The sequence below is a fragment of the Moschus berezovskii genome, chromosome 8 (assembly GCF_049115385.1).
Source record: "Moschus berezovskii isolate FMDL1 chromosome 8, NW_MosBer_1.0, whole genome shotgun sequence".
NCBI lineage: Eukaryota > Metazoa > Chordata > Mammalia > Artiodactyla > Moschidae > Moschus > Moschus berezovskii.
This window is the reverse complement of record NC_142467.1, coordinates 57,919,976-57,946,251: the sequence shown is the minus strand read 5'-3', so window position 1 is coordinate 57,946,251 and position 26,276 is coordinate 57,919,976. Positions and strand designations below refer to the sequence as shown.

General features: G+C 42.6%; 1 protein-coding gene and 1 pseudogene across 4 annotated transcripts in view; one reads left to right on the top strand and one right to left on the bottom strand.

Annotated features, from left to right (window-relative positions):
- The window catches only part of ARHGAP26 (Rho GTPase activating protein 26), a 563,256-nt gene that overhangs the window by 244,792 nt on the left and 292,188 nt on the right, over nt 1-26,276 (top strand). For all 4 annotated transcript variants that reach the window (XM_088838588.1, XM_088838587.1, XM_088838586.1 and 1 more), the window contains exon 11: nt 15,463-15,541. In XM_088838588.1, the coding sequence (XP_088694714.1) occupies nt 15,463-15,541 (79 nt within the window). The remainder of the gene's footprint in view (nt 1-15,462; nt 15,542-26,276) is intronic.
- Nucleotides 13,354-14,462, bottom strand: LOC148777062 (glyceraldehyde-3-phosphate dehydrogenase pseudogene; annotated as a pseudogene).

The following is a 26,276-nucleotide window of genomic DNA, read 5'->3' as shown; positions in this document are numbered from 1 at the left end:
TTAGTTAACTATGGAGGAGACAAGCAGTAAGAGAGTACTTTCTGGAAGCTGAACACTCACGTGATTTCATGTAACCCTCACCCAGTCCAGGGAGACTTGTGCTCCAGGTGTCTCATGTTACTGAGGAGGAACCTGCAGTTCAGAGGGTGAGTCTTGCCTAAGGTTCAGGTGGGAGTTGAACTGAGGGCACTTTTGCTGCCTCAAAACTCAGGGTGTTTTAGAAGCGTTTTCGAGTGCTGAGCCCAGTGCTCTCTATACGTGGATCTTGGGGCCGCTGCTGAGCAGTCACCTCGCTGACTGTGACCTCTGAGGAGTGCCTTCTCACTCTCATCGTTGGCGTTTGGTGTGTAAACTAGTGGTGGTTGAACAAACGCAGCACACACACTTCTGTTCCCGTATTTCCTGCTCTGTGCTCTTCAGAAGGTCCTCACATGGCTAACAGTTTAAAGAGGCACAGAGTAGGTGTTCCGTGAATGCTATGTGTTTTATATACACTCTTCTTTTACCTTTTATTCCTGACGATTTACATTGCTGTTCATCTAAGGAGATGGGCATGAGTAAGAAATCAAAGCACTAGTGCCATTTGTCAGTAGATTGTTTTCATTGTATCCCAGGGCATTGCTGCCAATTTGTTAATCCTCAGATTCTGCTGAAAAGGGATTAAACCCTGACATTTCTGTCCTCTAGGAAGAACTGTTGTAACTCTGACCCATGAATGAGTTGGAAATCAAATTGAGGATTAATTCAGAGTTTAGGGATTTAGATTTATATCTCTTGAACTTTTTGTGTCAAAGATCCTCCTTAATACTGTGAATACATTTCAGAAAGCTACTTTTAATTGTTACATCTAAGAATCTGTGTGGCTTTAAATGAGTGTGTGACTTGTAGTAGTTGTGGGTGTTACCACAACTTGCTCTGAAGAAGAATATTTTATTTTCCCAGAAGGTACTTGTTATGGGTTAGGTTTTATACCCCCACAAGTTCATAATGCTGAAATTCTGATCTCCAGTGTCTGACAACAAAAGTTGTTTGGCAATAGAGTATTTGTAGAGGTAGTCAATTTAGAATGAGGTGAGTAGATTAGGGTGGGCTCTAATTCAGTCTGACTAGTGTCCTGATAGAAAGGGGTAATTTGGACACAGAGCCAGATATGTACACAGGGAGCATGAAGGCAGAGATCAGGGTGATGTCTCTTTGAGTCAGGGAATGCCAGAGATTGCTAGCAGACCACCAGCAGCTAGGAGAAAGGCATTCAAAAGCTTCTCCTTTACATCCTGCAGAAAGAACCCACTTGCTGACACTTTGGTCTCGAGCTTCTAGCCTGTAGACCTGTGAGATAATATGTTTCTGTTATTCATGTCACTCACTTTGGGGGTCTTTGTTATAGCAGCCCGAGCAAACCAATGGATAAGAGGGATTCTCTCAAGGAAGCAGCCGTGAAAGGCCCCCACAACCTTTTAGATGGGTGGCCCAGTATACATTCCTTGAACAATCCCATTGATAAGGAGCCCCACTTCACAAAGCCACCCTTTTACATACATTATCTTCCTTAGCATTTGAAAAATCATTATTTCTTATACCTTAATAAAGAAGCATTCTTTGGTGCCTTTATATTACCTTATTGTAGAACCGAACATTTGAAAGTTTATGTGACATTGGTTAATATAATAAAAATTAGATTATTTTTCTTTAAATTGTGTTAACTCTTTTTGAGTGAGTTTAATGTAAAATTCCTGAGTCAAAAATGAGTTTGTCTAAAAGCAGCCGTTAGGGGTAGTGACTTGTGATACTTGCCATTGTCTGTCTTTAGTTACTTTGAATAATTAACTCTACCATGCAGCATCTTATGTAAATTAATGAGCAAATGTAGGGAAAATACTTGTTTAAGCTGAAGAATCATGGTGGTAGTCATCTCTCGGTATCTCTGCATTTGTTTATTTTAAAGAGATGTCTCACAAATGTATGTGACACATGGGTATTTTCTCCCAGATGTTTTTCAGGAGGAGCCATAAACCATATGGAAAGTAATAGAAACAAAAGACTTCTTTTTGATGCATTGAATCAGTGTAGTCTCTTGAGGAGTGGTGTTTATGCTTGGAGGAAAGGAAACAATTAGAATACTTTATGTTTTCCAGGACTAGCTGACCCCAACAGAAGTCCATACATTTGAAGATATTGTGTGGAGTGTTGCATGCCCCATTCCCACCTTTGGTACTCCCCAGAGGTGGGCAGAACAGGAGAACTTATTAGGATCACAAGGTTACTGGGTGCTAGGGGTGTCCTGGGGACCAAGACAAGCATAGTCCTTGCCTTCATGGGTCTTAGTTAGCATTGATTGTGGAATGGCAAACACGTTCGTGCAACTGGAGGTGTAAGCACCAGTATATTGAGTGTTCAGCAAACTTGGAGGATCAGAATGCTATGAGGAAGGTGTAACTCACAGGGGGACTTCACCCTTCCAGTCTTACAGAGAGCGATGATGTAATTAGAATGCTTTGAATTTTCATTTCCTCTCTTCTCCCCCTCCCCTTCCTCATTTATTAGCCATAACTAACTGCCGGAGACTCTACTGACATGGAGATACAAGTTTAATGAAGCAGTATGAATCTATTGGACTTTCCTTCTTAAGAGCTATCATCTAATTTTTCTTGCAAACCACATTCACAGTCCTCCTTCTATGAACTTTCCATGAATAGGTAGAGAGAGACAGCTTTCCTGTGAACCAGTCCTAGCCTGGCATGTCACACCCACTGTGAACTCTATCCTCACGTCCCACCATGTACTAGGTATTTGCACATTGTACAGGATTTCCTTTGTATTGGTTAGTTGTTCAATTAGTTATGTTTTATATAACTCTGTTCAATTCTAAATATCTGTCTCAGGTAATTTGTTCCCAGAGGCAGAATAACATTACTTCATTCAGCTTTTAGTACAGTGCTGTGTGCTTGTAGTTCAATTTTGTTCTTTATAGTAACGCACTTTCTGAGTTAGATTATTTTGTTCTTTCCTTTGGGACTTCGGTGAATTACTGTGTAAGAGATTATGGGAACTGAGTCATGTGCTTGGGCAAGTTTAAACATAATCTCCATTTCTGTGTAGGTAGGACAAAAAGCCACAAGAATGGGAAATTGGTTAAAGAAAGAATAGTGATAGCTAGAAAGATTAATGGAAGATCTGAATAATCTACCCCAACCTTCTAATGAGTCACCACACTTAGTATATTTTTATAGAAGGCTGAATGATGCAGGTAAAAGGTCGAAGCAGCACTCAGTTTGAATTTGGGATCTGCCTCTTACTGGCTGTGTGAGTCTGGACTGGTGGATTAACTACTTCTGTAAGATGGGGCTAATCATACCTACCTTGCAAGATTATTTTGAAAATGGAATACTGTAATATTCTTCCCTGATGTAGTTCTCTGTTGGAAGAGGTTCTTTCTTTGAAGTTTGCTCTCTATCCTAAAACTTGGACTTCATTGTTCTTACTGTGTACCTTAGTGTTGGAAGGTATTTCTTTGAGCCTGTTTCATTTTGATGGCACACCTTTTTCCTAGTGTTGTGACTTTTCAAGTCATCTATTAGTTGAGAGTGAATACAGGTGCTTTAAGGGTATATGTGTACAGGAGGAACAATCTGTTTTCAAACTATATGTGATAATCTATTATTTATATATATTTCCTGTACAAGATAAAAGGTTTAAGCCCCTCCTTCCAATTTATGCTCTCAAAAGGAAACCATACCATACTACTTTTAAGTTAAAATAATGCTCTTCTAGTTTGGTATGTGGTGTGTGTGCATGCATTTGTTTGTGAATCTTTTGTGATGTTTTTTGAGTGTAAGACTGTGTTTTCCCAGTGTAAGACTGTTTTCCAAAAAGGATCATCTTACGTAACAGACTTTGTTTCAGTGCTCAACCTCTAGATGGCAGTGTCGTATACATATTATAACTGTTAGCTGGTCCGGTGGAAAATTAGCTGTCCTTTCTGCACTGACATTTAGTAGTCAGTGGTGTGTGTGTGACGTGTTTCTGCAGAAGAAACCATCATGTGAATATTACCTCTTAAAGGAAAGGCATTCTAAATGACTCATTCTTTCCCTAGAAATTCCTTCTTTCCCACCCTTCTATGATGGATCACTTCATACCCACTTTCCTGCAGAAGCAAGCGTGCTCAGTTAGTGCAGCCTCTGTTTAAACATTGCATTTTACCTTACTTTCTGAACTCATGTGTCAGGCTCTTTGCTTCAGGGAGAGCTTATTCGAGGCTGGTGATAAAAACAGATGAGTGTTTGGGACTGTCCAGTGTGTGCTGAGAACCAGGCGTTTCTGCTTTTCCCTTTTGGTGCAGTCTGCCTTTATCTTCTGCAGCAGATGAATCCATTTTTCCTGGTTTCAAACTTCCCCTTCCCTCGCCTCTCACCCCTTGTTTGAAATAATATTTGATTTTGCCTTCCGGCTGGTTGGTTAGAGTGCTGGTCTCAATGCCGTTGACATTTCGGGGAGGAAATGGCTTTTTCCTTCCTCAGAGGGTGTTCTCCTGCTCTGACTTCCATGATCTGGGTGGGGGTAGAGTGGGGAGAAATATTGTACTTTCTGAATTGCTCCTTGACTGTTCCATAAAATAAGCTAGTTGAGAAGTTCTTAGAATCTTTAGGCTTAGTGTATTTTTTAAATTGCTGGGTTTTTTTTTTTTTTTTCCTTTTTAAAAAGTTAAATGAGAGAGTATTTGATGTTTGATTCTGGTTTAAGTAAAAGTGGGATGTGCTGGTTAATGGACTGTGGTGTGAAATAAGGCAACCATATTTATTTTATTTCTATTACTTAATCCTGTTTCTGTTCTTTAGTCTACGTGGTGAAATTTGGAGTTTTATTGATTGAATATACCAGTTTATTTGCTAATATCTAAGTATAAAGTGAGTTTAGTTTTTAAAAATCAAAACCAAAATTTGCTATTATATGAGTCTGAAGAAAGGAAACAATTCAGTGTGTAAACTCCACTTACCTGCGTGTCTGTTCATCGTGAGAATACTAAGAAGGACTGATAAATGACCTAGAAGATTTTTAGAATTAGAATATTTTTTCATAGGTTGTTATAAAAATAACAAGTGTTTGCTTTCCCCCTGAGGGTTACTCGTCCTGGCAGTGCATAATGCTTTCTTCTGGTGGTGTGTGTTGAAATCTGGTTACTCTTCGGTCCTTGGTGCCTGCGGCGCATAACTGGCACTCAGTCAGTATGTTTCGTTAAAGACCATGTAACTCACTGTGCCGAAGATGTCTTTGGGCTTCCTCATGCTTCATGACTTCATTCTCCTTTAAAGTAAAAATGTAAGGAAATTATCTGAAGTGATTGTCAGTATTCCTCTTTAGGATGTTATCTTTGCTATGGTCCTGATTATTTTAGGACCTCTCCTCCCAGGAGCTCAGTGCTATAGGCTATAGTAGGTTATGATTCATTCACTCTTAGGATCATATCGTTTCTAAATAATTGATTAGAAGCCTACTTCTGAAAATTTCTCAAGGGCTGTATGTGTATTTGTGTGTGTGTGGGGGGTGGGGGTGTGTGTAGAGGAAGTCCTTTCCTCCTTTTCCCGTTTCCTTTCTCCAGAGAGAGAAAGAAGTGCCTTCTCCCCCTTCCCTCTGTCCTCCTAAGGAAATGGTCACCTTGGATCCCAGGGCACAGATACTCCCTGCTTGGGGTGGGGACCGTACAGTGTTGTGCTTAATGTATGGGCCTTGCTTTAGAGTCAGGCAGACTGGGTTCAAGTTGAGGCTTTGCTGTTGCCTACCAGTTGAAGATTGTGCAAGTCATTTCTGAGCCTCAGTTTTTTAAAAGAAGTATAATGAAAGTACCTACTTCATTGTGAGGAACACATGATAATGCTAGCCACATCCTTAGCCCAGTGCTTGGCCCATAATAAACACTCAATAAACCTTAGCTGCAGTCGGTGGGCCACGGTTTGCAGTGTCTGGTTTCCCTCTCACGTCTGTCTTTTCTCACCTGTAGCCCACTGCAGGTTACTCTGGCGTGTGTATTTTTCTCACGTGCAAGCATATGTAATGCACGAGGACCACCAATGGTTATTCAACTCAGAACGTGCAAATTGTGCAGATTCATAAGTTTTTGAATGGTAGATGAATACAGCAGATGAATGTTGCCCTTCTGTGATGACACTGAGCCCTCAATATTGGAAAAAAATGGGCAAGTATCTCAAGTTCCCCTTTCGTTAATGAACTGGAAAGACTCTGCTCAGCTGGACTGTGAGGCACATCAAGAATGCAGACATGCATCATTGTTAGTCCCAGCGCACGAGATGACATTGTAACATGTGGTGATACCTTGGGATGGAGCTCAGGTAGGGAGAGGCATAGAGGGACCAACACAGACCCCAGAATCCTAGGCTGCAGTCCATAGATGTTCAGTTTGGCTTGAATAGTGTTTGAGGCAACATTTTAAAATGGGAAAGATCTGTGAACACTGACCCTGACTTCCCGCATGCCAGCTGTCTATAGCACTGAATGGCAGGCACCTCATTTAGGTGAGGCATGTGCTTTCTACTTTGCGACAGTCTCCACCATGCCCTGGTGTCCCCACCTTGATGACAGGGGACAGCTGCCATTTGGCCTTGCATTTGTACTGTTGTTTTTCCCATAGAGGGAAACCCCTTTTGTTTCTGTGACTTTATCAGAAAGCAAAAGTGCAAAAGAAAAAATAATGAGCTGCACATTTTGAGGTAAATGAGACCACACCTATTTTCCTTGGGGCAGGGAAGAATCTTATCCAGTTTTCCTCATTTTGCCTACTTGTCTGGTCTCTGTAGATATTTGACTCTGTAATCTCACATACACACGGAAGAGATGTCATTCTCCAGGATTATTCTGCTTTGTCCATAAGTTTGTGTACTGAAGATCTGCCATATGTTTGGTAACATGAAGATCTGCTGAAACCTTGCATGCTTGTAATTGCCAAGGAACAGTTAAGGATCAGTTTTGCCAGTAACACTTTAAAAGCAAAGGACCACTTCCTTCGGCACTCGTGTGTTTCTCTTTACCTGTGGCTGGCAACGTATACTCTAGACCTTCATCGTTTTCCTCTGTCTTTCTGTCTAAGCGCAGTGAGACAGGTTTTGTGCACAGGCTGTGAGAACATGTGTTTCTGTGGATGCCACAGTCCTTCTTTCACTCGGTATTTAACCCTTATATGTGCAGTACTGTGGATAGAACCTGGGGAATGAACTCTTGCCAGCAGAAGATTTATAGTCTTATGAATGAGTAAGCCCTCGATCTTTGGATGTCAGTGTAGAAAGAAAAGTACTGTTAGATTCTGAGTGTGTTTCAGTGGGGTGGAGTGAGTTAGTAATAGCATTTCCTGGTCCAGTAGGAAGTGGGTGAATTGCCAAGCCACTGAGATCACCATTGTTGACTCAGATTCAGGAATAAGATTAAAGTAGGAAGGCTGTCAAACAACCCTGGAATCAGGACTGGTTGTGATTCTGCTTGCTCCTGGCTGGTGAGAAGGCTGTGACCTGACATGAGTGGTCCTAGGTTCCTAGATGTGCTAATAAATGATGTATTACTTTTCGTGAACCCTTTGTGGAGACCAGAGTTGAAAGGAGATAAGGTGGTGGGTAGCAGTTTGCCTTTTGGTTGGTGAATAACTATTTCCTGCATCACCCCAGTAGTGCAAGAAGCAAGGTGCCTGGAAAATTGCAGATCCTTATTCATGTGTCTCAAGAGAATCCAGATAGAGCACCAACCAAGGACTTGTTCAGAGTGAAGAGGAGGTACTGAATTTGAAGTAGAATTTTAGGATTGAGCTCTGGAAAGGATTGTAAGTCATTTGTTCTTCTCTCCTCTGGTGGGTAGTGGGATCACTGTGGCGGGTTTTCTAGGATTTGCTGAAGACCCCTTGTCAATGATCAGCCATTAATTCCAAAAGGGGGAAGTAGGCCACTTTGATGTTTTACTCAGGAGGAAAAAGGAAATGGCCATGATCTCAGAGCCTGTATGTCAGCCCTTGGCCTGGCTTGCTTTGTGGTAGAGGTGTGATTTTTCAGTGGTGTGTGACAGTGTTTGGGGGGTGGGGATCACGTGTATCAGAAGCACCTGTGACTCTTTCTTTCCCTTTTTAATCTGCCCTTCTCCTTCCATAATTTGGACACTACCCAACACTTGTCATCTGTTGCCTCCACTGACCTGCTGCTCATTTGCTCCTGTGATAACAACTAATTTTTGGAACACTTACTTTGTGTCTGACATTTTGAAATGCCTTATACATAGTTCACTTAGACTTCACAACCACCCCATGAGGTAGGTACTCTTATTGTCTGTTTTTTAAAGAATAACATAGAGTCATTCAATTACTTGTCTGCTGCTGCTGCTGCTAAGTCGCTTCAGTCATGTCTGACCCTGTGCGACCCCATAGACAGCAGCCCACCAGGCTCCCCTGTCCCTGGGATTCTCCAGGCAAGAACACTGGAGTGGGTTGCCATTTCAGAATGACAAGTAAGCTTAGATGACAGGTGGTATATCTTGGGTATTTAAAAACATATTTTTTTTATTGAGGTATAATCAGAATAAAATGAATAAATCTTAAGTCTATATCGTAATGACTGTGCACACACAGACACATCCTCCCACATACCTGTGTGACCACCTAGGTCAAGTTATAGAACATTTCTGTCACTCTGGCAGGTTTTCTTGGGCACCTTCCCAATCACTGCCCATACTTCTTCTCCAAGACGAAAGCACTGTTCTGGTTTCTCTCAGCACAGGACTTTTGCAAGAATTTGAACATTATATAAATGAAATCCCACTATTGGTAGTCTTTTGCATCTGGCTTCTTTCCCTCATTATTATTTCTATGAGATTTATTCATGTTGTTGCATGTTAACAGTAGTTGGTCTTTTTTATTGTTTGTGGTGTTCCATTGCTTTAAATATACAACAGTTTATTGACTTGTGAATGGATATTTGTCTTCTTGTTGCAAAACCTGGCCATTGTGAATAAACCTGAGTATTCTCAAATGTGTTTTTTGGTAGATATGTGCTCTTTTCTCTTGGGTATATATCTAGAGGAAGAATTACTAGATCATAAGGCATAGGTTTAATTTTAATAGATATTTCCCAAGTGATTTTATCACTTTACTCTCCCACCAGCAGTGTATGAGAGTTCCAGGAACTCTGCATTCTTGCCAGTACTTGTTATTGGTGGTCTTTTGAATGCTTTCCATTCAGAAGGGTGTTTGTTTCATTGTGGTCTTAATTACATTTCCCTGATGTACTCCGGGAGTTGGTGATGGACAGGGAGGCCTGGCGTGCTGTGATTCATGGGGTCACGGAGAGTCGGACACGACTGAGCGACTGAACTGAACTGAACTGAACTGATGTGTCGTCACGTTCCCTTCTATTTCTTATGTTTGAGGCCATTTGTGTGTCCTGTTTTATGAAGGTCTTTCATCCATTTTATTAATTGGGTTGTTCTTTTTTTTTTTTTCCCCTATTTGTTGACATTCTTTGCGTATTCTGGATGTTTGTCTCATTGGAGATAAAAATTACAAGCACCTTCTCTTACTCTCTTAGTAGTATCTTTTGACTCTCTTAGTATCTTTTGATAACTGGACATTCTTTTATTTTGGTGAAGTGCAAATTTATCTTTATTGCTTTTTGTGCTCTTCTGCAAAACGTGAAACTCATTGCCTTTCCATCTCTTGGATATTTTTAGGCAGAAAAAAACATGGAGACCCACTGCTATAGAATGTAAAACCACAGTCACAGTGGTCGTTACTGGATTCCTGTTTCTGGACCGATTGTTTGCCTAGAGTGGTGTTCTGAGCCCTCATATTTATAAAGCACTTTAGGTTTCACGGAGCTCTTAATCATTCGACCTCATTTGATCCTAGGCAGGAGCTCACTAAAGGCCTTGCAGGAGGGTCTAGACACTTCTGATGGCCAACAGAAGCTCTCTGACAGCTGCAGTATCTCCATGTTTCCCATAACTTTGTGCTTGAGGGCGAAGTATTAGACTGTGTGGTTTGGTTCCTGGCTCTGTAACTGGGGACAAAGTACTTAACCTATTTGTGCCTTGGTTTTCTCATCTGCTAAATGGGATAATGAGAATATCCCTCCCTCGTGATGTGGTTGTGAAGATGAATTAATTACTATATAGTGCTTAACACACTATCTGGCACAGAGTTGGGTTATTATTATTTTAGTTTTATTATTGTTTTATGGGGTCACAGTTCTTTTTTTAATTGATGTATAATTGACTTAAAATATTCGTTTCAGGTGTACAACACAATGATTTTTTTTTTATAGACTGCACACCATACAAAGTTATTGTAAAATATTGACTGTATTCCTGGTGCTGAACATAACATCCCTACGACTTATTTGGTCACTTGCACGTCTTAATTCCCTTTACATATTTTGTCTCTCCTCTCACTCTTCTCCCCTCTGGTACCTAATAATTTGTTATTGGTATCTGAGGACCACAGTTATTTGCAGAGCTGAAAAGAGCTCTGATCATTTACTCCATTTTCCTTTTATTGTATCATATTTTCCTTTCCTCAGTCCACACTCCTACCTCACGAGTCATCTGTCTCTTTCCCTCTTTATCTTTCCACTTTTGTTGTGAAAAGCCAGATGCATTTCACACATGAACTAAATTGATACCTGAATGAAAGTGTACTGTCTTATAGGGACTGACATGGAATGTGTAGGGTTATTGAGAGTTTTGCTCAGTTTCTTTTGTTTTGAGGGATGGTGGCTAGCAGGGGCATAGAATATGGAAAGGAAGTGACTACTTGATTCCAAAATAAAGTTGACCCATTTACCTTGGTTCTAGGAATTACAGACATAAGAGATTTATGTAATAGTGGTTTAAATTGTAGTAAGGGAAAAGAAAACTTGAAGCCAACTGAGTGTTTTCTAGATGTCTAGAAAGGATAGTATAATACTATGATCCAGATGTTAACATACATGGGGCTGAGAGAAAGTTTTCTGAACTTGGGGTGATAGGATTAGTATCAAGTGTGTTAAGTCTATTCAGCTCTCTATCACCCCATCCCTCCAAAAAAAAAAAAAAATAAAGAACAAAATCACACGTGGAAAAGAATTTATCTTTTGATATTTCTTCGTGAAATAAAAACAAATCCTGTTGACTTTCCTGGTTACTAATGCCAAGTGGCCCACCCTTAATAGCATCTGAGTTTGAACTTCCTCTTTGTGACTCTGGGTGGAAATTTCACACTGTTTGCCGTGAAGTTGATGTGACATCTGTGAGGTCCCTGAGATCTTGGTCTGCTAGGAAGCTATTGTGGTTTCACTGTTTGCTGATGAACACCTAGCAGGAAATGAACTGAGATACATTGGTGTGTAGACAGTAGCTTTACCCCAGGGTGGAGAGTAGGGTGTCTTTGTTCCCCAGTGTGGGGAGAACATGAAGGAAAAATGGGGTGTCTGGGTGGGAAGAGGGGCTTCAGAGCTAACTGTGCCTCAGGACCACCTGAGAAGATGGTTAAAATTCAGGTTCTCAGGCACAGCGCAGAAGTTCAGGTTCAGTAAGGCAGGGCCGGCTGGGTAGCTGTATGCTAAGGGGATGCCTGATGTCCAGGCACAATAACACTAGAGCAACACTCAAAAAAGAGTTTCAGGCTCAGGGACTGGAGAGTTCCACAGTGGGCTGCAGCTTTGTAGACTTTTCATCTCAGAGCTGTTAAAGCTTTGTATGTGGCTTTAAACTGGAAGAGTAGAATCCGTCCACCAAGCCCCCAGCCACAGGGCCGCAGCTGCCAGCCGTCTGCAGATGCCCAGCGGGCCAGGCACACGAGATGGCTGACAATGGTGGGAGAAGAAGGCATTCCCTGGCCTGTGCAGTAAATCACTGTGCCTTTTGAGTCATTGGGTCTAGGTCCTAGCACCCAGCGTGACCTTCACAAGAGTGACTGCCCTCTTGGGAATAGTTTCTGTCCCATCATCTGCCTGTCATCCACCTGCTTACCCCCAGCCACCTGCACACACCCCGCCTCTCCCGCCACTGCTACTCCCTCCTGGTCTTTTTTCCTCTCCCTACCCCCACCCTCTCGTTCACCACCTCCCACACTAACACTCCCTCCCCAGTGCCCTCATTCCCAACCTCCCCTGGATACATTTTTATTTTTTTTTTGGTGTGTACTAGGTCTTCATTGCTGTGTGGGCTTTTCTCTGGTTGCAGAGAGTAGGGGCTACTCTCTAGTTGCAGTGTGTGGGCTTCTCATTGTGGTGGCTTCTCTTGTTACTGAGCACAGTCTCTAGGCACGCAGGCTTCAGTAGTTGTCGTCTCTGGGCTCGGTGGTTGCAGCTCACTGGTTCTAGAGCACAGGCTCAGTAGTTGTGGCGCGTGGACTCAGTTGCTGCACGACATGTGGGATATTCCCGGACCAGAGATGCAACCCATGTCTCCTGCATTTGTAGGCAGATTCTTTACCTCTCAGCCACCAGGGAAGCCTCCATGCTTCCATCTTTGAAAGCTTTTTTTCCTTTGGAGATGTTGAGGAAGGATGAATGAAAACAAATGTGATTTTTAAAATATGCTCAATATAAGTAGACCTAGAAAGTTCATTGAAACTGTGGAAATAAGCCAGGAGCAGCTAGAACAGTGACTATAAGTGGATTGAATAAACAGGCTTAGGTGTTTGTGGGCCCACACTTGTGCTGTGCAAGGCATCATGGAGTTCATGTGTGTGTCCACTGTACCTTCTGTGATCCTGAGCAGTGCTGCAGACTTAATTCTGCTCAGTGGATCTCTGCCTTCCTTGTAGGCTTTCTCAGACTTTAAAGATGAGGATTTGAGTCGTTAATTCTTAACTTTTTTGGGTTGCAGTCTCCTTTCATAATCTGATAGGCAGTTTGAATTATTTGTCCAAAAAAAGGCACAAACATTTGGAGGAGGGAGGGTGGCTTATAGACTCTTTGGGGCCCATCCTTGGACCCCAAGTCAAGAATTCCCGTCTTAATGAATGTAGAGGGCTTGTCATCCCTTCTCCCAAGTTCCTTTCTGTGGTGCACCCCGCTTATGTGACATCTGTTAGGGGTACACAACAAATGTTATTCGATATCGTGTGCGTGGTCTCTGGAGGGTCTTTGCTCAGTTTGAAAGAGCAAAAATATTTCAGGGAGAGAGTGAAAAGAGCTAATGCATATAAAGAATGCATTTAGTTCCTGCTGTGCTAAAGATTCATTTAAAACTAGTGTGTACTTTTTTTTTTTTTTTTGGGTATAGGGTACTATTATTGATGGTACACGACAAGGCAGGGCTCCCTAAGCCCCTCCCCTTCTTCAGGGCCTTGGGGATGGAAACCGTGTGGAGGTTGGGAGATTCTCAGTGTGGTGGAGGACCGAGGTGGGGCAAGGACTCCCCAGCAGCTGAGGAACTCTTCCTCTCGTGCTCCTGCTGGGGCTGGGGGTCTGGGGACCTTACTCCTTGGAGGCCATGTGGACCATGAGGTCCACCACCCTATTGCTGTAGCCGAATTCATTGTCGTACCAGGAAATGAGCTTGACAAAGTGGTCGTTGAGGGCAATGCCAGCCCCAGCGTCGAAGGTAGAAGAGTGAGTGTCGCTGTTGAAGTCGCAGGAGACAACCTGGTCCTCAGTGTAGCCTAGAATGCCCTTGAGGGGGCCCTCTGACACCTGCTTCACCACCTTCTTGATCTCATCATACTTGGCAGGTTTCTCCAGGCGGCAGGTCAGATCCACAACCGACACATTGTGGGTGGGGACGCGGAAGGCCATGCCAGTGAGCTTCCCGTTGAGCTCAGGGATGACCTTGCCCACAGCCTTGGCAGCGCCAGTAGAAGCAGGGATGATGTTCTGGGCAGCCCCTCGGCCATCACGCCACAGCTTCCCAGAGGGGCCATCCACAGTCTTCTGGGTGGCAGTGATGGCGTGGACGGTGGTCATAAGTCCCTCCACGATGCCAAAGTGGTCATGGATGACCTTGGCCAGGGGGGCCAAGCAGTTGGTGGTGCAGGACGCATTGCTGACAATCTTGAGGGTGTTGTTATACTTGTCATGGTTCACACCCATCACAAACATGGGGGCATCGGCAGAAGGCGCAGAGATGATGACCCTCTTAGTGCCACCCTTCAAGTGAGCCCCAGCCTTCTCCATGGTAGTGAAGACCCCAGTGGACTCCACCATGTACTCCGCACCAGCATCACCCCACTTGATGTTGGCGGGATCTCTCTCCTGGAAGATGGTGATGGCCTTTCCATTGATGACCAGCTTCCCGTTCTCTGCCTTGACTGTGCTGTGGAACTTGCCGTGGGTGGAATCATACTGGAACATGTAGACCATGTAGTGAAGGTCAATGAAGGGGTCATTGATGGCGATGATGTCCACTTTGCCAGAATTAAAAGCAGCCCTGGTGACCAGGCGCCCGATGCAGCTGAATCCGTTCACTCTGACCTTCACCATCTTGTCTCAGGGATGCGGCTGGCACAGCACGGAAGTTACGGCTATCTGTCGAACGGGCAGGAGCAGAGAGCTAGTGTGTACTTTTATGTGAAGAGTTGACTCACTGGAAAAGATGCTGATGCTGGGAGGGATTGGGGGCACGAGCAGAAGGGGACGACAGAGAATGAGATGGCTGGATGACATCACCGACTCAATGGACATGAGTTTGTGTGAACTCTGGGAGTTGGTGATGGACACGGAGGCCTGGCATGCTGTGATTCATGGGGTTGCAAAGAGTCAGACATGACTGAGCAACTGAACTGAACTGAACTGACTGACATTTAATATAGTCATAAGTATAATGCCCATTAGATATTAGATCAGGATCCCTCCACTTGGATGTTCCATCTCTTTTTATTGAGTCCAATAATTCTCTTCAGTTTTTGTTGTTGGTTAGTCACTAAATCGTGTCCAACTCTTTTGCGACCCCATGGACTGTAGCCCTCCAGGCTCTTCTGTCCATGGACTTTCCCAGGCAAGAATACTGGAGTGGGTTTTCATTCCATTCTCCAGGGAATCTTCGTGACCCAGGGATTGAACCAAAGTCTCCTGCATTGGCAGGTAGATTTATTACCACTAAGCCACCAGGGAAGCCCTATCTTCACTTTAGTACATGTTTATTGTATCCCTACTTGGAGTCAAGCACTCTGGTAGCATTTTGGGGGAGAGGAATGAATATGATCTCAAAGAACAAACAAGGCCGAAGGGAATCACTTGACTCCTCTGTGTACTTAACAGTAGGTAGAGTCCTGTCTTCTGTGTTCCTGCCACCTTCCTGAGGGAAGTGGGCTTACTGAGAGCGATTTGGGGTGATGGCTTTGCTTTCTGAGGCTGGAAGGTGGCTCTGAAGAGCTGAGGGGTGCCTCTCTCTCTGCATGCCATTAACCCTAGTATCCTTTCACTTGGTCCGTGGGTGTTTCTTTAAGACACACCTTCATCTGTGGCACTGGGTTTACATGTCCTTGTTTCTCCATAGGCCTGGGGTTATCACCATGCAGGCATTGTCTGAAGAGGACCGAAGGCTCTGGATGGAAGCCATGGATGGCAGGGAACCTGTAAGTAACAATTCAGGGAAGTAGAGCAAGGATAAAGGTCTCAAGTTGTTTTGCTTCCTTAGTGCGGCAATTTTTGCTTTTGCTCTAAATAAAACCTTGGGCTCTCGAGACCAGTGTACCAGAGGGGCTTTTTATTTTTATTTTTTTTATTCCTGGACTAATGTTCCTGGATATTGATATTGCTTTTGTGTGGATGCGATTCTGGAGCTTTGGTCTCTCAGTCTAAGGTATGGGTCCTACATGATGCCACATCAGACAGAGACGACCCCCCTTTACCAAGGTAGCTGTAACGCCCAGAGGACTCTTAGAGGGAGGTACCATCAGTCTGACTTACAGAATATTCATCGATACCTCCACAAAGTGCAGTGCAGAGCATTACTTCAGATCCATTTTAATAGATTAAATGATGATAAAATTGTATACAGATGATGTAGAATCTTGTCATCACCCTCTGGTTCAGCTTCCCATTGCTATACTTTGCTCACATCCCACTATAACTGATGAGATTACCAGGGTCCACGAAAGGAGTTAAGCCTAAAATATGATCCATCCTCCCGTTTGAGAGGTGCTTGTCTCCGCTAGGTGATGTAATCTTGTGGTTTTCCTGCATCTTGTGACATGTAAAACCCACGAAAGAACCTTGGGGAAGTCCCTACAGTCAGAGCAGTCATCTTAACTTGGGGCCAAGGATCTCAGCTCCAGTACTCAGCAAATCTCAAGGTTACAGAAGTCGTAAGAGTACAGTCTAACCATGTCCCACCAGTAAAAGATAAAAAGAATCCACACTGTCAGAGGGCCAATAACTGGGCCAATAATTATCGCAGACAAAGGCACTGTCAAAAAGGGAAATATGTGCAAGGGACATGAGGCAGGCATAGCCTCCACCGACTGTAGAACTGCGCATCACATGGGGTGTGCAGCGTAGATGATTCCAGTTCATGTTTGATTAGGTGATCTGTATTGAATAATGTCATTTTCTACTGAGGTATTTTGTTTCCAAACATGGAACTCATTATAGTCAACTAAGCATAGACAAATAACTAGTATTTGTATCACATTTAATAATACAGAGCAAGATTTAAAGAACTGTTTAAAGATTAAGGTGCAGTTTGCTAAACCTAGTTAATTAAATAGACATATCTTAGTTCTCCTGGACTAAAATAGAGGATACCCCTGCTCCCTGAATACTTTGTTACTGATGATTTTTGATAGCTCTCTCAAAAGCAGATACACATTTCTACCTTCAGGGCTTTGTGTGCACAGTAGGTGCTTGATGTCACAGGTTTTCAAAGCAGTTTCCTAAGTAGTCTTCATCTCTGCTGTTATCACCGTAAGGCACAGATTTGGCACATGGCATCTCTTAACCCATTTTTTCCTCTTAGTAGCTAACAAATTAATGTTATGATTCCATTTCACAGATGAGGAAACTGAGGTTTCAGTTCAGTCGCTCAGTCGTGTCCGACTCTTTGCGACCCCATGAATCACAGCACACCAGGCCTCGCTGTCCATCACCAACTCCCGGAGTTCACTCAAACTCGCGTCCATCGAGTCGGTGATGCCATCCAGCCATCTCATTCTCTGTTGTCCCCTTCTCCTCCCGCCCCCAATCCCTCCCAGCATCAGACTCTTTTCCAGTGAGTCAACTCTTCGCACGAGGTGGCCAAAGTATTGGAGTTTCAGCTTTAGCATCAGTCCTTCCAATGAACACCCAGGACTGATCTCCTTTAGAATGGACTGGTTGGATCTCCTTGCAGTCCAAGGGACTCTCAAGAGTCTTCTCCAGCACCATAGTTCAAAAGCATCAATTCTTCGGTGATCAGCTTTCTTCACAGTCCAACTCTCACATCCATACATGACAATGGGAAAAACCATAGCCTTGACTAGATGGACCTTTGTTGGCAAAGTAATGTCTCTGCCTTTTAATATACTATCTAGGTTGGTCATAACTTTCCTTCTAAGGAGTAAGTGTCTTTTAATTTCATGGCTGTAGTCACCATCTGCAGTGATTTTGGAGCCCAAAAAAATAAAGTCTGACACTGTTTCCACTGTTTCCCCATCTATTTCCCATGAAGTGATGGGACCAGATGCCATGACCTTAGTTTTCTGAATGTTGAGCTTTAAGCCAACTTTTTCACTCTCCTCTTTCACTTTCATCAAGAGGCTTTTGAGTTCCTCTTCACTTTCTGCCATAAGGGTGGTGTCATCTGCATATCTGAGGTTATTGATATTTCTCCCGGCCATCTTGATTCCAGCTTGTGCTTCTTCCAGCCCAGCGTTCCTCATGATGTACTCTGCATTTAAGTTAAATAAGCAGAGTGACAATATACAACCTTGACGTACTCCTTTTCCTATTTGGAACCACTTTGTTGTTCCCTGTCCAGTTCTTATTGCTTCCTGACCTGCATATAGGTTTCTCAAGAGGCAGGTCAGGTGGTCTGATACTCCCATCTCTTTCAGAATTTTCCATAGTTTATTGTGATGCATACAGTCAAAGGCTTTGGCATAGTCAATAAAGCAGAAATAGATGTTTTTCTGGAACTCTCTTGCTTTTTCCATGATCCAGCGGATGTTGGCAATTTGATCTCTGGTGCCTCTGCCTTTTCTAAAACCAGCTTGAACATCTGGAAGTTCATGGTTCACGTATTCTCAGTTTCCTATCATTTTGAAAAGGCAAAATGATAGGAAACTGAGGCTTAGAAGAGGTTAAATAACTTACCCCAAGTTGTACAGATAGTAAGTGGCTATTATTAGTAGGGCACAGGCTAGGTTGCTATAACAAAGAGACTTCAAAGTACAAAAGCTTAAATAAAATAGAAGTGTATTTCTCTCGTGGAGCTCAGAAGTGAGCAGTCTATGCCTAACAAGGTCATTTTGCTGAGACAGACTGGGACCTGGGACCTTTCGCTGCAGTGCTTGCACCTGGACAGACCTGTCCTCCAGCAACAGAATACAAAGAAACTATAAGGGACTAAAAATAACTGAGTGCTCGCTCAGTTGGGGCAGATCCTGGACAAAAGATACAAACAGACCAGAAGACCTAACTGCCACTTTTGAAGAGCAACTAGCAAAACAGGGATTTGGGAGCAAAAGCAGGGTACTGTACATGCCCCCTGCACACACTGCCACCTAAGGGAGGAGAGAACCACCTAAGCCACCCCTCCAGCCCGATCCCTCAACACACCTCTACCCTCACTGCATATAAGGAGCAATCTCCCACCTCCTCAGGTAGCAAGTAAGGGAAACTGTTAATTGTTCTCGTTCCCCTGCTAGCTGCGCTGGGGCCCATAAAACCTTGGGTGAATTTCTTGTCTGGCCTCTACTCAATTTCTATTGATTGGGAAAGGCTATGAATCTTGATTGGTATCAGTGCCATCCTCAATCCATGGCTCTCCATGTTCCATTCATTTCCATTTTTCAGCCAGATAATGAAAATGATAGCATCTGGGATCCAGAAGATGCATACCCCACTTCCAAGGCCCGCCAAATAATTATATGGCCATATTCATCTACAAAGGAGCATGAGAAAAATAGGCTGAACATAGGCAGCCATGGCTTCAGCCAGTGCCCAGGGGATCTTACCACTTCAAGGAGAAAGAACAGTAACTGTGGGGTGGTTAACAGTTTCCACCACGGTGCAAAGCTAGCATTAGAACCTGTATCTAGCCCTAAATGTCTTTGGTTTTCATTTTTAATAGAGATAAAATGTCAAATTGCCTTCTAAGAATCCTTACTCAGTTAATGTTTACATTGATTTCTGTGACTTTCTTGAATGATTCTTAACTCATAGGGCAGGAAATACCCAGAAAGAAAAGTCCTGTGGGGTATGAATGAAAAACCCACTTTGGGGTGGGTAGATGTGTGTGTGTTCCCTCCAAATAAGCTGGAGTTCTTAAATTGCTTCACGCACTGCATTTTAAGGCTCCCTGCCTCCCTCTCCCACCCTGTGTTTATTCTCTGTCTGCATAAACTTGGTTTTCTTATAAACCAGCTTATTTTCCCCGTAGATTAACATCTGACCTCTGCAGGGAAAGTGTGCCTCGGAGAGACACATCTCCTTGCCACAAAATGTGCATAGTAAAACAAGCTTAAGCACAAAATAATTGTTTTTCAAATATAATATAAATTTATTTTCTCTCAGTAACATATAGCTTGTGTTGAAAACCACACTTCTGTGTGCTTTTAAGTTTCCTGAAGAGACACATAAATGCAGGCATGTGATGACAGTATAATTGGCAGGACTATTAGGCCTAATTTTGTCTCCCATTGCTGAGAGCCTCTGGGGAGCATTACAGGAGCTATATACCCAGTAGACAATTAGCAGCTCTGCTTTAATCACCATCTCCCTAATTAGTTAGGTCTGTCCCCTTGGGAATTTTGGCTTTGGTAAGAGAGCAGAAACCTTTTTCTCTAGCTGATCTTTGAATATTTCCTTTCCTTCAGGGAGATGTTAATGGCAGCACCTATCTTTTGTTTTTAGAGCTTGGTTCTGTAATTGATTACTCAGTGTTGGGTTTTTTTTTTTTTTTTTTTTTTTATTGAAGGAGTTGGTAATCTTGGTTTCCATCTTTTTTGTTCTTTCATTGTTCAGTAACACATTTTTTGGTTGGGAAAAAATCCTTTATGAACTCTGAGTCAATTTTATTTTATTTTTTTAACAATGTTTTAGCTAATTGTTAAATAAATTACAGTTTTTACCAACCAGTAACATGCTAGTCTAAAGAAAAGTTGAATGTCTTTATTTTATTGATGGATATATAATGGAGAAAGAAATTAGAGTTGTGTTTCAATAAAGAGCATTATGGTTTTTAATCTATGTAATGAATTCTAATTCAAATGAAGGAAATTTAAGCTTTTCAGAGAAAAATCGGAATTTATTGGCCTACATAACTGAAAAATATTGGGCTATAACAGTTCTGGCCTGTCTGAATCCAGGGGCTTCCATAATATTTGGAATCAGTTTCTTCTTTTGTACTGGCTTCATTTCCAAGAGGTTCTTTTTATGTAGTGATGATATGCTTTTTAGCTGTTCCAGGCTTACATCTTAAGAACAGGAGAGAGGAACCTTTTTCTGTAATGGGCTCAGTTCAGTTCAGTTCAGTCGCTCAGTCGTGTCCGACTCTTTGCAACCCCATGAATCACAGCACGCCAGGCCTCCCTGTCCATCACCAACTCTCGATCATGTCCATCGAGTTGGTGATGCCATCCAGCCATCTCATTCTCTGTCGTCCCCTTCTGCTCCTGCCCCCAATCCCTCCCAGCATCAGAGTCTTTTCCAGTGAGTCAACTCGTCGCATGAGGTGGCCAAAGTATTGGAGTTTCAGCTTTAGCATCAGTCCTTCCAATGAACACCCAGGACTGATCTCCTTTAGAATGGACTGGTTGGATCTCCTTGCAGTCCAAGGGACTCTCAAGAGTCTTCTCCAGCACCACAGTTCAAAAGCATCAATTCTTTGGCGATCAGCTTTCTTCACAGTCCAACTCTCACATCCATACATGACAATGGGAAAAACCATAGCCTTGACTAGATGGACCTTTGTTGGCAAAGTAATGTCTCTGCTTTTTAATATACTATCTAGGTTGGTCTTAACTTTCCTTCCAAGGAGTAAGTGTCTTTTAATTTCATGGCTGCAATCAGCATCCGCAGTGATTTTGGAGCCCCAAAAAATAAAGTCTGACACTGTTTCCACTGTTTTCCCATCTATTTCCCATGAAGTGGTGGGACCAGTTGCCATGATCTTTGTTTTCTGAATGTTGAGCAATGGGCTAGATAGTATTAATAAATATTTTAGGCTTTTGGCTGTAGGGGTCACTATTGCAGCTACTCAGTTTTGCTATTGGAGCTCAAAAGCAGCCATAGACAATATGTAAATTAATGCGTGTGGCTGCATTTCAATAAAAGTTTATTTATAAAAACACGTAGAAGGCCAAATTTCAGTCGTGGACTGAAATCCCTGCTCTGTAAGTCTGGTAGAAGGAGAGCTTTGCTTCCCAGGAAGTCCCATGTTTGAATATTAGTGGGCTGAATACTTGGACCGGAGCATGGGACAGGTGAATTGACAGTGTGGCTCACCTTCCCACTGCATGAGAAGTGTATAAATGGTGAAGGAAGGTTGGCTTCCCCTGGGGTAAATCAAAGCACTGTTGTGAAGAAGGGTGGAAGACGTACATGAAATTGGCAAAAATGACACAGTTTATCCAATTCTGATATCTGTATTCCATTAAATTTTCTACTCAGAGAGCTTGTTCTTTGATACTTGGCGGGGAATGAAAACTGCAAGTTTACCATGAGCATCATATTTCAAGTGAAAGACTGGATACTTTCTTCCTAATAGTGGGATCAAGGCAAAGATGTCCACTCTCATTACCAGTCTTACTCAGCATGGTACTGGAAGTCCTAGCCAGTGCAGTAGGGTAAGAAAAGAAAAGACCCATAGATGTTTTTTAAGAACTCAGCAACTAGCTAGTCAGATAAAATTTTGAAATGATTTTGCTGGATTTCTTCACTTTTTGTTAAATGTGGGTCACCATTCCAGCCACATAAGCTTTGATTTTAATATTCTATGGTCACTGTCTCAGCTTGAGAATAGACTTTCTATATTAAATGGGACACAGAACTTTGGTGCAATTTGCATAAATATTGCAGCCAGGAGAAATTTTAGAGACAGCAAATTTCCCTTTTTCTCGGTTCCTTATAACTAAAGTTCTTTCTCCTGCTCTCTTTGTATATTGCTCGTAAGTATGTTCAGTACATTTATGCAAGCAGATTAGAATCAGTACAGTCATTACCAACACATACACCCAAATTTCTGCCCAATGGAAAGATGACTCAGCACATAAATGGAACTAATAGGGTAACCCAGAGTCTCAGAACTTGGATCTCTCTGAACTGTGTTCCTGTATATTCCTGTAGTTGTGATTAGTGGTATCTCTGGAAGTGCTTCTTTTACCTCCTTATTTTAGAGGTATTAGTCTTCCTTGACACCCAAGGATTCTTTAGTAAAATTAAATGTTTCTCCACTTTGAGTCGGTACTTGAATCTCTTTTGATAGCCAGAAAGTTCAGTAGTTGATAGATGCCAGACTTATGTGGATTTAGGTTAGGAGGAGAAGAAACAGGTGGCATAGCATCAAAGATTGTGTGTAAATACACATATTAGTTTGAAATCATGAAATTGCCACTTTTGAAAGTCAAAATGGCCAGATACTGGTGATTTCATATGGCTCAAGCTCCTACTTGTGTAACAGAAAGAAGCCCACACCAAGGCCAGTATCACATGCTTATTTATTTAAGTGGGAGCACTGCTCAAAAGGGCCAGTCAATGGTTGATCTTGGGTGGATAATCCAGGTCTTCTAACTTTCAGCTCTGTGATGTTTTATTAAGTACTACAACTCATAAACTGATGAATTATTAGGAAATCAGAGTTGAATGGGGCTTCCCTGATGGCTCTGTGGATAAAGAATCCACTTGCAGTTCAGGAGACATAGGAGACTCGGGTTCAATTCCTGGGTTGGGAAGATACCCTGGAGGAGGAAATGGCAACCCACTCCAGTATTCTTGCCAGAAAAAATTTCATGGACAGAGGAGCCTGGTGGGCTACAGTCCAAAGGGTCACAAAGAGTTGGACATGACTGATGACTAAGCAGCTAAGCACAAGCACATAGTTGAATGGCATCTACCTTCACTTTTAAATGGAGCTCCTCTGTTGGGGCTGCTGCATGCGGAAGAAGGAAAAATTATCAGGGACTAAGGAAAAACCACTTGTCTAGTAAGTGGACAAGTTAGCATGGCTTCCTCCTGTTGACTTCCATTTTAAAGAAATGTTCTATTTTAGTCCTTGTGGACTTTGAGACTGAACGGTCTGCCCTTCTCTTGCCTATCTCTGCTAAGCCCAAATTCCAGCCCCTGAGTTCTTCAGGAACTCATTGGAAGCAGCAGTTGCATTGGATCTTATGTTCTGCACCCAGTATCCAAAAGAGTGAGCTGTGTTTTAAAGGCAAAAGTGAGATTGATGACCATTCAGATGAGATCTCATAATCAGAGGCAGAATGTCATGGTGGTTAAAAATGTGGGCTCAGGCAGCCAGGCTTTAAATCCCTATTCACCACAAATAGCTCTCTAACACTGGGAAATGACCTGGTCTCTCTGAGCATGTTTCTTTACCTACAAGGTGGAGATATTAATAGTACCGTCCTATAAGATTATTTTATAAGGATCAACATTTATGTAAAGTGCTTAGATAAGGCCTCCATGTGGCGAAGTGCTCGTTAAATGTTAATTCATACCATTATCTTTTTGGAGAGGAGGGACAGATACCCAGACACCTGGATTCTCTTTCTATCTCCTTTTCTACATTACTCAGCTCATTTGAACACCGAGTTCATTTACTCACCCTGGCCAGGCTTACCAAAGTGCAGGGCAGGAACTGTTTTCACTAGTATGGAAAATGTGATTTCATTTAGCAGCCAGTCTGAACTCTCAGGCTATGAGTTGGAGGAGCATGCAGTAATGTTTAGCCTTATTTGCTGTGATGTGGCCCAGGTTGGCAGTTTGTAATCCCAGCTGTATGCTCAGCTCAGCTCACTATTCTACTGCTGAAACTTACATTTTCTTTTCTTAATAAAATAAGTGATCAAAGGAGTATGGATGGTTAAGAAGGTGAGGAGTGGAATTGCTGAGCTCCTATCTAATGATGCAGGTCTCACTTCTTTATGAGTAGAAGGGTGGTTTGGAAGAATACTTCTGTCCATCTTGTGAACGCTCTCTTTGTAACATCACATAGTGCGAACTGATAAATCGTCTGAAAGTGAGGTTCCTAATTTACTTTCCATTTCCCCACCTCGGCCCCCCACTTGGCCCCATACTGCTGGGAAACTGGATTAAACCTCCATGTTACTTGTTTCTGTTTCTTTGACTCTTACTGAGTTAAGAAGCTGGTTGTAAGCTTCATCTTTGAATCATATCAGTGTTTTTATATAGGTAGAATTTACAATAGTGCATATTCTATCTCCAGCGTGCCCAAGTCTTAAAAGAACTGTCGTACTCGTCGTGTCTTTCCTTGTTCTCTTTGGTTAGATGTCCTTTAGAAGAACAATTTCTTATGAAAATCATAGAATATTTAATTGAGGTGCCTGAGCTGTGAGTTGGGAGAAAAGAGAAGATCAAGTGAAATTGTTTTATGATGAAGAGCTGATGAAACTGTTCTAAGAAATGGAAATTTTGATAGCCAGAAGATTTTTGGTTTGAACCTTAAGATTTAATAACACACTCGTGGTGCTTACTCAGGTCTTAAACATTCTTTCAGCATTTAGCAAACATGTGTACATTGTCCATCAATTATCTTGATGAGTAATGAGGATGCCAATATTAGGAAGGCCCATATTAATAGAAATTTCACTTGTTTGCTGCAGTTTCCCCATTGCCTATCACAGCAGCTGGCCCAACATAAGTACTCCATAAATACTGGTTGAAAAACTGGAGTCAAAACTAAGGGGAGGAGTTGAGGATAAACCCCCTTTTCTTCACAAACTGTATTGCTTCCGTTACTTGAGACTGTGTGGGTAGATTTTAATTCCTTGATTGTATACTTCATTGAGATACATATATACTTACTTGCATCTGGTCCCATCACTTCATGGGAAATAGATGGGGAAACAGTGGAAACAGTGTCAGACTTTATTTTTTTGGGCTCCAAAATCACTGCAGATGCTGATTGAAGCCTTGAAATTAAAAGACGCTTGCTCCTTGGAAGGAAAGTTATGACCAACCTAGATAGTATATTAAAAAGCAGAGACATTACTTTGCCAATAAAGGTCCGTCTAGTCAAGGCTATGGTTTTTCCCGTGATCATGTATGGATATGAGAGTTGGACTGTGAAGAAAGCTGATCACTGAAGAATTGATGCCTTTGAACTGTGGTGCTGGAGAAGACTCTTGAGAGTCCCTTGGACTGCAAGGAGATCCAACTAGTCCATTCTGAAGGAGATCAGTCCTGGGTGTTCATTGGAAGGACTGATGCTAAAGCTGAAACTCCAATACTTTGGTCACCTCATGCGATGAGTTGACTCACTGGAAAAGAGTCTGATGCTGGGAGGGATTGGGGGCAGGAAGAGAAGGGGACAACAGAGAATGAGATGGCTGGATGGCATCACCGACTTGATGGACATGAGTTTGGGTGAACTCCGGGAGTTGGTGATGGACAGGGAGGCCTGGCGTGCTGTGATTCATGGGATTGCAAAGAGTCGGACACGACTGAGCGACTGAACTGAACTGAACTGATACTTACTTGCAACAGAATTCAGCTGAGGGACCAATTAATCTTTTTTTGTGCCAGGAAGACATTTGGCAATCAGGTAAAGCCTTTAAATCCTTTCTCAGTGTAATATTTTTATTTTTTTTTTAATTGTGGTATAATTGTTTTATAATGTTATACAACAAAGTGTATCACTGTAGCTGTGTGTTGTTCACTTCATTCGCTCAGTCATGTCCGACTCTTTGCAACCCCATGGACTGCAGCACGCAAGGCCACCCTGTCCATCACCAACTCCCAGAGTTCACTCAAACTCATGTCCATTGAGTCGGTGATGCCATCCAGCCGTCTCATCCTCTGTCGTCCCCGTCTCATCCCGCCTTCAATCTTTCCCAGCATCAGGGTCTTCTCAAATGAGTCAGTTCTTTCCATCAGGTGGCCAAAGTATTGGGGTTTCAGCTTCAGCATCAGTCCTTCCAATGAATATTC